Source organism: Myotis lucifugus, unplaced genomic scaffold, assembly GCF_000147115.1.
Source record: "Myotis lucifugus unplaced genomic scaffold, Myoluc2.0 scaffold_48, whole genome shotgun sequence".
Classification (NCBI taxonomy): domain Eukaryota; kingdom Metazoa; phylum Chordata; class Mammalia; order Chiroptera; family Vespertilionidae; genus Myotis; species Myotis lucifugus.
In genome coordinates, this window is record NW_005871096.1 from 6,178,702 (window position 1) to 6,192,500 (window position 13,799).

The following is a 13,799-nucleotide window of genomic DNA, read 5'->3' on the forward strand; positions in this document are numbered from 1 at the left end:
TCACAACTTCCTTTCTTTTTTCCTTTTTAAAGGACTAAAAAAATCTCTTGGGTGCATCTTTTTGACCCCAGGCCATTAGCCTACCCTCATCTCACCTGCTCCTCAGTGACAGGGCTACAAGTCCAGGAAATAGTTTTGCCTCAAAGAGTTGCTTTACCTGCTCCAAACGAAACACAGAACTGTGCTTGGAAGCCTCGCAGCAAAGCCGTGTAGAGCTTGTGCTCTGTAGTCGGAGCAGAGATCCGTCATTCACTACCCGGCCTTGTGCAAGTTACTTACTTTCTCTGGGCTGCAATTTCCTCCTCTGTAAATTGAGCCCAACCTCCAGATCTAATCGTAAGGCTCTGTTGTGAGACTAAAACAGGTAGAGCCAGTAAAGCATGGGGCACAGCTTCTGGTACAAAGGTAGCCATGGTTAGCTTTTCAAAGTGAAGTAACAATTTACCTTTTGGGGCATTTCGAGGGTAGGATAAAATAAGCTTACCAACTGAAGAATCCCTTCTGTCTGCCGATGCCAATCGTTCATTGCTTTCTTGAGAGCTGTCTTCCCTCCCACCTATTGTTTCCATCACCCCTTTCATTCTCCTCTGCCACCAGGCTTCTCTCCCTTAACTGACCATAGTAGGAAACTGACAACATAATGGAGTTTGTTTGCCAACCACTAAGTGAAGTTTAATGTCATTTATGAAGAGAGTGGCATATTTTTTTAAAACCTACAAAATCCATAGATACATTGCTTCCTACTTCTCTGAAGTGTTACCTGATGGTTTTACATAACCCTGGTGCCCCTTTGGCCAAGAACAGTGAGGGTTTGGGGCTCTGCACTCAATGCCCAGGGAGATGCCTCCTTGCTCTCTGTCGCTATGTGGCCTCGGGAAGGTTACTATTACCTACTGCCTCTCTCGGTTCCTCTACCTGCGGACTGAAGATGTCCAATGGACTTTCCTCACGGAGCCATTACAAGATTTAAATACATTAATACACATTAAAGCACTTTAAACACACCTGAATCTCAGTAAGTGTCATTACTAGCTAGTCTCTCCATTTACTTTTCACTTTTAATAGAAGAAAATGACAGACATATTTGAATCACTCTCCTTTCTCTATCTGCAGAAATAACCCCTCTTCTGAATTGGGTGTTTATCATATCAACTCACATTTTTGTACTTTCATACATGTATGTAGCCATAAAACATGTATGTTGGTTTACATGTAGTTGAAGCTTAAATGAATAAATCATCCTGTGCATACCCTTCTATAATTACCATTTTTCTTTCAATGTTGTTTTTTAGATTTCCATATCAACAAAGGTTCTTTGATTTATTCACTTCAATCAAAATGTATAATCATAGAAGTTTATTCATATTCCTGTTGTTAAACATTGACTCCCTTTTTTGCTCTTACAAAAGAGACTGCAGTAACCTGTCTTGTACATAGCTCCTTATCACACATGTGAAGTTTTTACAAGGAACTAGGGATGTCCTTGCTGGGTCACTGGGTCTATGCATCTTCCGCTACACTAGATACTGTCAAATTTCTCTCCCTTAAAATGGTACCAATTCATATTCCAAGCATCAGCAAATGAGAGTTCACCTTTACATGATAGTGTCAGATTTTTAAATTTCTGCCAGTGGCCTGGGTATAAATACCTCAATTTGTCTTCCTCCGATTCCTATTGTGATTAAGTATTTTTTATTTTATTCAGTTATTTGCTGGTCAAAGACCTTACATCTTCTTTGACATAATGAAATCCTAATTCGCCAATGAATGTTATACATTTTTCAAAGCATAAAAGAGAAACGATTCTGATCAGAGCTCCATTCGGCTTTGTCCGGTCATCAGAGTTTTACTTCTGTGAGAATTAGCACATGCGTTCAAAGAATGGCTTAGCTCAGAACTTCAAGAAGGGCGACTACCACTTATCTTTGTGTTTTCACTGAGCACGCTCTGCACAACCCATACCTGCTTGCTGAGGAATGAATGCGTGAGCAATGATCAGCAGGCAGGCCCATGGGAAACACACACCTGAACTTACAGGTGCACTCAACAAATTCCCAGTGCCTGCTAAGAATCACGCACCACGGGCAGGTGCCTTACTTGTTGCAACTGGTCCTGTGCAATCATTTACCAAGAACAAGCGCCTGTCCTGACTCTCGGCAGCCTCCAGAGCAAAGGGAATTATCCACAGGGCCTCCTGGGACTGCCTTTGACCGACACCTGTTCACTCACAAAGTTAAGAGACCGTGGATGTGCTTTCAAACCCGTAACACACGTTTTCATAAAATGGAAGCATTTAGAGTGGATTGTTGTTGTTTGTTTGTTTTTTTAATATATTTTATTGATTTTTTTACAGAGAGGAAGGGAGAGGAATAGAGAGTTAGAAACATCGATGAGAGAGAAACATTGATAAGCTGCCTCCTGCACACCTCCCACTGGAGATGTGCCCACAACCAAGGTACATGCCCTTGACTGGAATCGAACCTGGACCTTTCAGTCTGCAGGCCGATGCTCTATCCACTGAGCCAAACCAGTCACAGCGATTGTTGTTTTTTTTAATATTTTTTTATTGATTTCAGAGAGAAATGGAGTGAGAGAGATAGAAACATCAATGATGAGAGAGAATCATTGATCGGCTGCCTCCTATATGCCCTCCACTGGGGATCAAGCCTGCAACCCAGGCATGTGCCCTTGACCAGAATTGAACCTGGGACCCTTCAGTCTGCAGGCCGACACTCTATCCACTGAGCCAAACCAGCTAGGGCTAGAGTGTATTGTTTTGATACATGAAGAAAACATTGGCTAAAAGCCTTGCCCTAACTGATATGGCTCAGTGGATAGAGCATCAGCCTGAGGACTCAAGGGTCCCAGGTTCGATTCCAGTCAAGGGCATACACCTTGGTTGTGGACACATACCCAGTAGGGGGTGTGCAGGAGGCAACTGATCGATGTTTCTCTCTCATCAATGTTTCTAACTCTCTATCTCTCTCCCTTCCTCTCTGTAAAAAAATCAATAAAATATATATATTTTTTAAAAGCTTAGTACTACGTAGCAGATGCTACACAGACAGAAGAAAACCTACACTTGTGTTTTTCTCCTTTTAAACCGGCCGTAAGCATCTCCCTGCACTCAAAGCTTCCATTCCTCTCCCACCTAATGAGAGGTTTTGTATGTCTATCATCACAATTCAAATATAATTGGAAAATAATTCACACTTAGGAAATAATGCCTGTTTAGAAAGTAATTCACGTTCAGAAAATAACCCGTTCCTTGTTTATTTTAAAATAAGCATCTAGAAGTTTCTCCCTTGAAGATGATGCTGGGGGCACCCAAACACATCTGGGACCAGGGTGTCTTCCTTGCAGGCAGACGTGAGCCTCCTGGGTGACGGAATGTTCAGGAGCCTCCAGAGAAAGTACGGCCCAGGCGCCAGTTCCACGTGCTGAGGCTTGGTCTCTTTCACATTCAATTATCTGACGTTTTCACATTGGAAAAAACTATTAAATATATTTCTCCACTGGACTCATCTATGCCCAAATCATAAAGATACTACCTATTCCTTGAAAGTGAACTGGCACGTAGGTCAAAACTTTCTTCCACCCTAAGTGCTTTATTTCCCTGTAGCAGTTACAAATCATCTCAAAATTACCAATTTCCTGTTGGAACAAGTTGGTGGGGTTGGGGAATCAGAACAAGGAAAAACTATTAATGGTACAAAAGCAGGGGGCGGGGGAGGGAGAGGAAGCAATGGAAATAAGAACAAATAGGTTGAAAATGGAACTAGAGAATTAACTGAAAACTTAGATGGAGTGACGCATCCCAAAGTGGACAGGAGGCGCACACACCGCCTGAAGGGTGTGTGGAAGGGAGGAATGTCAACCACAAAGGTCAAAGGCCAAGGACACAGACGTGCACTGGCATTCGCACCACCGCCGAGGGAGCCGATAGCTGGCCAATGAGATTAAAAACATTGCCAGACACTGTGCGTGAGCTCTGAGAGTTCAGGAAGGTAGGAACTCAATGGGGAGAGCTGCTACGCGTGCATCCCAGTGAAACTGCGTCATGGTGAGGTTACCAGAAAAGCAGGGGCTGTTTATGGGGTAGGGCACACGACTGGACGTTAAAGCGCCTTTAGAACGAGCATTGGTGTTCTTTTTAAAAGGCTATTACGTACTTTTGGAAAATTGAGTATTTTTTAAAACGTCCTTCACTGATTTTTCTCTAGATTTACTGGCCTACACGTAAGTTAAACAAATATGAAATGCAGCTGTAACCGGTTTGGCTCAGTGGATAGAGCGTCGGCCTGCGGACTGAAGGGTCCCAGGTTCGATTCCGGTCAAGGGCATGTATCTTTGTTGCGGGCACATCTCCAGTGGGGAGTGTGCAGGAGGCAGCTGATCAATATTTCTCTCTTATTGATGTTTCTAACTCTCTATCCCTCTCCCTTCCTCTCTGTAAAAAAAATCAATAAAATATATTTTTTTAAAAATATGAAATGCATGTTTTGAAGCAATACTGGTTATTATGAACTGACTTCCACAGAATCCAAAATACACATAAAAGTGGTCCACGGCACTGTATGTACTGAACCCCAAACTGGCAGCTCCTCAAAGACAGAGACCCGCAGGCAGCGCCAGCCTGACACAGCACCCCTCAAACAGAAAAGCCAAACAAAGCTGTGGACAGGAGCAGAGGGCGGCAGACTGGGCGCCTCCATCGTGTTAAAGGGGATCAATGGACGTTTCCCATCTGAATAGCACAGGACCAGGCTCTCTAGGGTTCTGTCTGGCTTTGCAGTGGTGCCAGCTTACATGCACACAGCCTGCATGCTAAGAAGACCCACCACGCACTTTATGCAGCTCTGAAAGTGCTTTATGATGTCGCTCCCACTCTACCAGGGAGAGAGGGGAGGTGGCAGAGGCTGGCTCCCTGCGATTGGGGAGCCGGTGGCAGTAGGTTCTCTGAAACGTCACTCCACCCCCTCTACGGTGCAGAAACGCCTCACGGTCTCCAGCACAGTCTGAATATTCCCAAATCTTCCCTATGTGTATAACAAATGCAAATAAAACACAGGGGCAAAAACAGCTTCCAGAGCTTCGGCACATCCTCAGGACTCTTTTACACCATGTCCTGGTAAAATTACGAGAAGAGAAAAAATGCCATACCTGCTTTACATCCCCAATATGGGTGTGAACTTTTTGCTTCTCTTCATATAAACATCTCAGGAAAGAAATAACCAATTCATTCTCTCGCTGCTCATTTCTTGGTCTCAATTTCTTAAAAAAGAAGAAGAAGATATTACATTTATTTTTTTTATTGTCAACAAAACTACTTTGGAAATGCTAACTAACCGTGTCCTTCCATTCATTAATTAGTGTTTTACCCAATCACCTCACTAGGGGGCACCAATGATCCCAAAAAGGGAGATAATTTTTTAAAAGAAACAGTGGAACTAGCTGGTGGGCCAGATTTAGCTTCTGACCTCTGATGTCCTTATGCCTAAAATAAATATTTCACATCAGATAGAGGCATAGTCAAAATATTTAATAAACAAATAGTCTTGAAAACAGAAGAAAAGAACAAAATCTGTGTAAACACCCAGAGGTCAAGAGCCATCGTGGCTACACATTTATAAACTCTGATGGTTAGTGAAATGGAAAGAAAAAGAGCGATGGGCCCAGGGTCATGGTTCTATATGTCACATGTGTTCGTCAGCAAGCACTTTCTGCCACAAGGCATGAACTCGCACACAAAATGTCATGGCACTGACTCCATTTTTTTTTTCTATTTAAAAAATTCTCTCCACATCTTTTACTTCTCAGGCAGGGTGGTGGCAAAGCACAGGGGAGTAGGAATGAGGACCCGGAGGCCCGAGGTGCTGCCTGGAAGTGTGACCAAAGGCGTAGTTTAATCTTAGCTTTCTCGTTCGTTCAAATGAAGCTGGTGCACGAGACACACTAACGGTCTCCTCCAGCCCCCACAGTCTTTGGATTTGAAATTACCAGTCAGAGTTCATTTTTAAAAGACCATCCAACTTAATGGTTTCTTTTCACTGAATATGAAGAAAGCAAAGCTGAATTGCTCTGGAGATACACAAAACGTCTAGTCTATAAACTTCGGAAATGCATCTTTTTTAGATGGACAATTATCCATTGTTCGGCTCCTGGACCTCTCTCCCTACTCCAAACTTCTAGCCTGCCCTTTGAAGCAAAGTCGGGGTGCGATAAATGGATCCACTCTACAAGCATCTGAGTCTGGGTCGATGCTACTCTTAGCAACCTCCTCCCCCAGCTAACGAAGGAACAATGATTTCACCCTTCATGTCATGGGCTTTAGAAGGAACGACAATACTAACCTAGACCTTCTGACATTCGATCTCTTAAAGAAAAAGGTCACTTTAAAAAATAAGTTGTTCCTGTTACTCAAGGAAAATACAGTGAATAATGTGTGTTTTTTATTGAGGACCTTCTGTTCTTTCAAATTTCACATTTAAGGATTAAATATTTTAGAAGCTAGAACAGAGGCTCCTCACCTGGATTCCAAGCCAGGAACCTTGATGTTATAAAACTATACACGTTTTATTCAGCAAGTGGATTTCTCCAGGGGAAGGTCCCATCAGATCTTCAGTAAAGGAAAGTGGTGGTGAGGACCACAATCCCAACTTAGCCCTGCTGACCCAGGGAGGTAATGCGTATCTGTGAGTTTAAAAGCCCAGGAAGCTATCGCAACTCATTTGCTTTCAGTGGGAGTGGAAATGGCACACCCACTTTGGGAGACAGCTGGCAGCTTTTTACAAAACTAAACACACTCTCATCATACAACCGAGCAATTGCACTGCTTAGAATTTTCCCCAATGAGTTGAAAATTTATGTCCACACAAAAACCTGCATATAAATGTTTACAGCAGATTTATAACAGCCAGAAGTTATAAGCAACCCAGATGTCCTCCTTCAGTGGATGAATGGATAAGCTGTTCCATTCCAGACAATGGAATATTATTCGGCACTAAAAAGAAAAGAGCTATCAAGCCATGAAAAGACCTACGGGAACCTTAAATGCATATTGTTAAGTGAAAGAAGCCAATCTGAAAAGACTATATTCTGTATGATTCCAACTATATGACAATGTGGAAAAGACGAAACCAGAGACAGTAAAAAGATCAGTGGGTGCCTGGGGTTTGGAGGACTGGAGATGGGGGGAGGAGGAGGGGAGGGACAGGCAAAACGCAGAGGAATTTTAGGACAGTGAAACAGTTCTGGATGATACCATAACGGTGTACACACATCTTTATACATCTGTCAAACCTACAGGATGTACCACACCGAGAGTGAACCCCCGTAAACTGTGGATTTTAGTGAATAATAATGCATCATCAATGGTAACAAATGTACCTCACTTAGGCCACGTTATTAACAGGGAAACCGGCTGGGGTGGGAGGCACAGAGGCGGGAGCTTACATGGGAACCCTCTGTACTTTGCACCCATTTACTGAAAAACTAAAACCACTCTAAAGAATAAAGTCCATTTTATTTTGTTAAAGTTCAGAAAAGAGGAGCAGAAAGGAATTACACGAGGCCCCTCAGCAGACGCAGGCAGCGAGAGCTGACCCACTCTTTCTTCTCTTGCATCTTTTAATGCAAACTTCCGGCTACTCTCACAAGAAAATGTGTATTTTTCTTGGAGAAATTCTTCATAATCATTATTTCAAAATATAAAAAAAAAGGCTAAGAATGCAGGAATAAAGAGCATTATGGATGCATTTTCTTTTCCTCAAAGGCTACATGCAAGGAACTATTCAGAAGGCCAGAAAGGAGAGCTCAGCTGAGCACAATTGCTGCACATTAAAAACTGAAGCCGAGAACCAGAGGCCGCGTCACGGGCTCGTTAAACATCACAGAAAAGTCACCAGAGCAGGAAGCACGTTTTCATGGTGGCGTACAAGGTCAAGAATACACCCTTCCTTAAAACAACACGGGTAGGGGCTACCATTCCACTGAGTTAAATGATCAGCAAGGTGCCTTCTCCCCCTACCTCCCACATGACGTCACCATCCTCCCTCGTGGCAAATCGTTGTTTCCTAAAGGTGGTTTCATTGTATAGACATTCATGGGTCAGAGAGACAAGTCAGAGGAGAACAGTGCGAACCAAGCTGGGTCACATCACTTCTCAGTCAAAAATTAACTTGCTTGTTCAAAATTAATCTGCGGTGTCAGGAGCCGGGGCAGGGTTCTGAGGAGTTGGCAATGCTCCTGCTTTTTAAAAATCTCGGTGCCAGTGCACAGGTGGGTCAACTTGTAAGCAATCCCCTGAACTACACACCCTGACTTGTGCACTTTCCTCCAGTTATGTTATACGGCAATGTTTACAACAACAACAAGAAAACAATGAACTGCCTGTTAAGTAACAAAGTCAACTTTGTTACCTGTGTCTTCACCTTATTTCTATGAGGAGCCTACAAACTGGTGGTAAATGCAATTAAAGATAAATTCTCAGCGCTGACTGAGAACGCTGAGTGCTCCGGGCGCCTGCGGTCTTTAGAGCCAACGACTAAAAACGGCCGCGCCCACCGGGACAGGACGCTCTGACACCTTTTTTAAAAATGGCAATCAAATCCTATAAGAAATCATTTTAAGACCGTAGGAAATCCAAAGAAGGTGCTCCATTTTCTTTACAAAATGAAGCATAGCTCTTCTACCCATTGGTCTTTAACTGGTGAAAAGCCGTGTTGTTTAGCCCATCATGGACACCTACTGAATGTACATCCACTTGATTTATCTACTCAGGACGGGTGCAGTCATCCCCTGAAACACACTCACTCAGATGAAGGGAGTTGGATCTGGAGACATTTCCTTCCCTTGCCCTCCCTGGGCCTCAACGCAGTTTCTCAGACTCAGAGGGCCAGCCTGGACGCGGCACCTCCGCCAGCAAGACCCTGGGAGTCACTGTCACGCCTGCCCAGTTGGACTGTCACGCCTGCCCAGTTGGATATGTTCGATGTATTTCGTTAGTGATTACTGTGCCACTTCACTCAATACTAGACATTTCAAACAGACCACAGACAGACATGTGGCTGGCTATGCAGTGTCGTCAGTAGTCCTCCTAAGCAGTGATGGCGAACCTATGACACGCGTGTCAGAGGTGACATGCGGACTCATTTTTTTTGGTTGATTTTTCTTTGTTAAATGGCATTTAAATATATAAAATAAATATCAAAAATATAAGTCTTTGTTTTACTATGGTTGCAAATATCAAAAAATTTCTATATGTGACATGGCACCAGAGTTAAGTTAGGGTTTTTCAAAATGCTGACACGCCGAGCTCAAAAGGTTCGCCATCACTGTCCTAGAGAGAGGAAGGCTAACAGGCCCCAGCGCCCACTGGCCCAGGTCGGCGTGTCTGCAGCAGTGATCATCTCTGGCACCATCTGCACGATAATCATTCATCTCTCTTTCTTCATGGTTCTGTTTGGGATGCATTTTATTTTACATTAAGCATTTATTTACAAAGACATGATTGCGTATGCTTCAATAACTATTTAGGTGATCACGTGCCACACATTTCAATAATACCAGCAATGGCATTTGTCTTATGGAAGTGTGCCGTAAGAGAGTTCTGCAGAACCAAACCACCTCCAGGAAGGACTGTGTGGAGGAAGAGATGAGCCACTCTCCTTATAAGAGGACTCGTGACCCCACAAAGCCACCTTCTTCTTTATGAAGTTTTTGAAACGTATGATTTTTCAAACACATTAGCAGGCACTGCTGCCTAAAAAGAAACCAATGACGTGGTTTGTAAAATGTTTTACAAAAACTACAAATGGGCCTTGAGGAAATAATTCAACAAGACGATCAATAAGCCATTAGACTGAAGAAGAGATCATGTCAAATTCGTATCATTCAAGGAAGAGCCATGCATACACTGACGGAGGACAAAGTCTGAGCTGGCTTTTGTAACCCATGACTTCCCTTTGGTATTTAAACCAATAAAAAAAAACTAGTCTTCTAGGGGCCTTAGGAGATTAACTGAGTACACTATTTTTTAAATGGTTTTATTGATTTTAGAAAGAGAGGAAGGGAGAGGGAGAGACAGACAGACAGAAACATCGATGAGAGAGAAACATTGATCGGCTGCCTCCTGCACCCCCCTCCCACCCCCACCCTCCACCCCCCCACACAACCCAGGCATGTGCCCTGACCAGGAATGGAAGCAGCGACCTCTTGGTGCATGGGACGACGCTCAACCCACTGAGTCACACCAGCCAGGCTGAGTGCACTTTTTAAAAGTAAAACTGTCACCATTTTTCTCTACAGCCTCTTTGCCATATGTACTCAGTGTCTCAAAACTTGTGCAGGTCAAAGAGAATCTCAAATTAGATCCATTAGACACTTCTCGTTGCTGCAGAAAAAAAACATGTGTGTTTCCTATCCTGATGCATCGCACTGTGTGGGGGAAGTTACATACACAGTGATGTCTACATAAAGAAAACTCACACTGGGGAGGAATATGCCTCTTCTATGCTGGCTGGCAGTGTGCTCCCCAAAGTGACTTGATAGCACTTTGTAATGCATTAATTATCAGAAGCAAATTACCACCCATTTATCCATTTACCCATTGATGAAGATCACATGCAAATCACATTCAATCTGTCTAAGCATACTGGGTACTTGGAACTCTAAAGATCCTTTAAGGGAAAACAAATGGGTGTGTCTCAAGTGGATTCGGAAGAAAAATGTAAAGCCAATTAAAAGTCATGAAGATGACATCCTAAGCTATCTACGAAAGTTAGAAAACCTCTCTGTGCTTTCCTTCTACTACAGATGACAACCTTACAGAGGGAGGAGAACGGGGATAAAGAGAACTTTAACATGTGGTTGAAAGAAAGACAAGCCTTTACTTTTTCACACTCACAGGAAACAGACCATGGGCCCTAACTGTTGGGCCTTTCCCCCAGCGAGGAGGGCGGCTGGAGCCTTCTCCTACGGTTTAATGACCCCTCTATTTGCAGGACCTCTGCCGCTCTCCTCCCCCTCAAAAAGAGATATTTATTCTTTGTTTTGATGTGCTTAACTCCCTAGAAAAAATGCCAGAAAACCATAGAAAATGCCCTGGGCCACAGCAGACATGACATTTCTGATGAGCTCATTAAAGAGTCAGAATGAACAGGTCACAGGCGTGCAGGCACACACACCGTGGTTTCCCCAAGATACGTGGCATCGAAACGCAAGGACGGGAGCAGGTCTCCGGGTTTAATGCAGAAAGCCCACGAGCTTGGTTTTTTTCTGTATTTTGTTTAGGTTTGACATAGTCTACTGTTCTAAGGAGACAACATCATCTACATTTATTTTCAAACCAAAAAAATAATACGACAGGAGGAACAATTAATGTTCAATGTCATGTAGTAAACGGCATCTCCTGCAACTCCCTACTCGGAGCCAAACTCCGAGGAGAAGGGTGGCAGAGGTTTCCCACGGAGCAGAGGAGCGCTCAGGGACCAAAGTCCAGCTCCCTGTCCCCGGGCTGAGGTTCTTCCACTTTATAATTTCTCTCACTCTGAAATGGTATTTTTATGAGAGCACTCCCCCCCCCCCCCCCCCCGTTTTGTTGTTTTCACTCGAAAACCAAGACCTGATGTGAATCTGCAATTCCGACCTGGCCCTTCCACGGGGCCGTTCCAGCTTAAACCAAGCGGAGTTGGGGCCACTTCCCGGGGGCCGTGACAGCTCTGGTCTCCTATTGCTCAAAAATGACATTTCACAAGGGGCTGCTGACTCTTCTTCCCATATGGAAAGGCACGCTCCCACTGTACCTGCACCTCCTCAAAAACCATTGCTTGCTCCTGATTGGTTAACGTTGTCAGGTGCTTCTGGAGTTCTAGTTTGGTTTTAGAAGAATTCATTCCTATTAAGAGAAAAAAAAAAAGAGTGATGAAAACATGTAAAAGTTATGAGGTAGAGTGAACACTTCTATACTCATTCTCTTGACATTCTACCTACCCACTGCAGGCCTTCAAAATTTTATGGAAATCCTATCCAATAAAGTTGATAATGGCAATGACAACAACTAACAGTTTTTAGTTGAGCCCTCCATGGACCAGGTACTGTCTTAAACATCAGGCCTCCATCATATCATTCCATGCTCAGAACAATCTGATGAAGAGGGTTTTATTATCCCCATTTTACAGATAAGGAAACTGAGACCCAGAGAGTTTATATAATTTCCAAAAACCACAACCTTGGACTCTACCTCAGGTCTATGTGGTTCCAAATTACTTTTTGGCCACTGCTCCATGTTAAAACCCCTCACACAATCAGAACGTTGTCCTCAGAAAATGATAAATTCTCAACCTGGCCTGGTAGCTCAACGGTTAGAGTGCCATCCCAATATGCCAAGGTTGTGGGTTCGATCCCCAATCAGGGCACATACGAGAATTAACCAATGAATGCATAAATAAGTGGAACAACAAATCGATGTTTCTCTCTCTCAATTTTAAAAATTAAAAAAAAGAAAATGATAAATTCTCATGAGTATTTGCTCTCAACATCTTTTCTTAAGGAGAAATAACTACTACTCCATTTGAAAACTGACCAACATATTTCTCTTGCATGTTATACTCCCGCACATAAAATTGAGTCATGTGACTAACCACTTTCCTCTTACCACCGCTTGCTTATTCATATTCTTAGGACAATAACCATTACAGAGGATTCTGAGAAAAAGTTATAAAAATAAAGCCATAGTTTTAATGCCCATTAGTGTCTAATACTTCAGAACATTCTTTCTCCACACAGACATGGCTCAGACCCTGTTTTGCCTTTTCTTGGTGCCAGAGATAAATGTTCCACACGATGAGATTTAGGATGAAAGGATTTACTGACCTAACCACAACAAAAACAACCACAAACGAGGTATGCGCGTATAGACATAACTCGTTTCACTGTACTTCACTGCACTCTGACGATATTGCATTTTTTACAAACTGGAGGTTTGTGGCAACCTCCAGCAAGAAGATTACAACTTGCTGAAGGCTCAGATAATGGTTAGCATTTTTTATCAATAAAGTATTTTTAATTGAGGAATGTACATTGTTTTTTTCAGACATAATGCTAGCACACAATATAGTGTAAACATAACTTTTATATGCATGGGAAACCAAAAAATTCGTGTGACTCGTGTTTTTACTGTGATATTTGCTGTATTGTGGTGGTCCGGCCTGAACCCGTAACATCTCTAAGGGATGCCTGTGCTTTTATTCCAAGGATGACCCTCTCCTTATCCACCTGCCACTCTCTTCTCCTCCCAAGAATGAGCCACAGGCAGGCGTCTGGCCTGTCCTCCAGAGCCTCAGAGCCATGATGCACTGATATAGCTAAGAGGGAACACCTCGCAAATCTGGACCAGGAACTTGGAAATCATGCCAGCTTCACAGGTGAGCTTGCTGGGGTCTAGAGAAGACAGGTGGCTTGTCCAAGGTCAGGAGCCGACAGCAGCCAAGCCTGCCCCAGCGCCCCTCCCTCCTGCGGCCCCTACTCACACTGCTGCAGCCACCTCAGCTTCCAGGAAGTCCCTCCCACCTTCTTTTGCCAATATTTCTTCAGTGATTGCTGTGCTACTTCACTCAATACCACACGCAAAATCTCATTTGATCCTCAGAATAATCCTTGGAGTGGGCACTATTTCTAGTAATAAAGGTGTAGATGGAGAAACTGAGGCGCGGTGAAGTCAAGTATTCTGTCCAAGGTCGTCAGCTGAGTAAGGGACAGAGTTAGAATCTCAGCCATGTCTGTTTGCCTCCGGGGATCAC

At 43.5% G+C, this 13,799-nt stretch overlaps 1 protein-coding gene across 1 annotated transcript in view; it reads right to left on the reverse strand.

Moving 5' to 3' along the window:
• TBC1D1 (TBC1 domain family member 1) overlaps positions 1–13,799 on the reverse strand; it is a 207,145-nt gene that overhangs the window by 78,791 nt on the left and 114,555 nt on the right. The window contains 2 exon segments of the mRNA XM_023753657.1: positions 5,164–5,274; positions 11,805–11,896. Of these exon segments, the coding sequence (XP_023609425.1) occupies positions 5,164–5,274; positions 11,805–11,896 (203 nt within the window).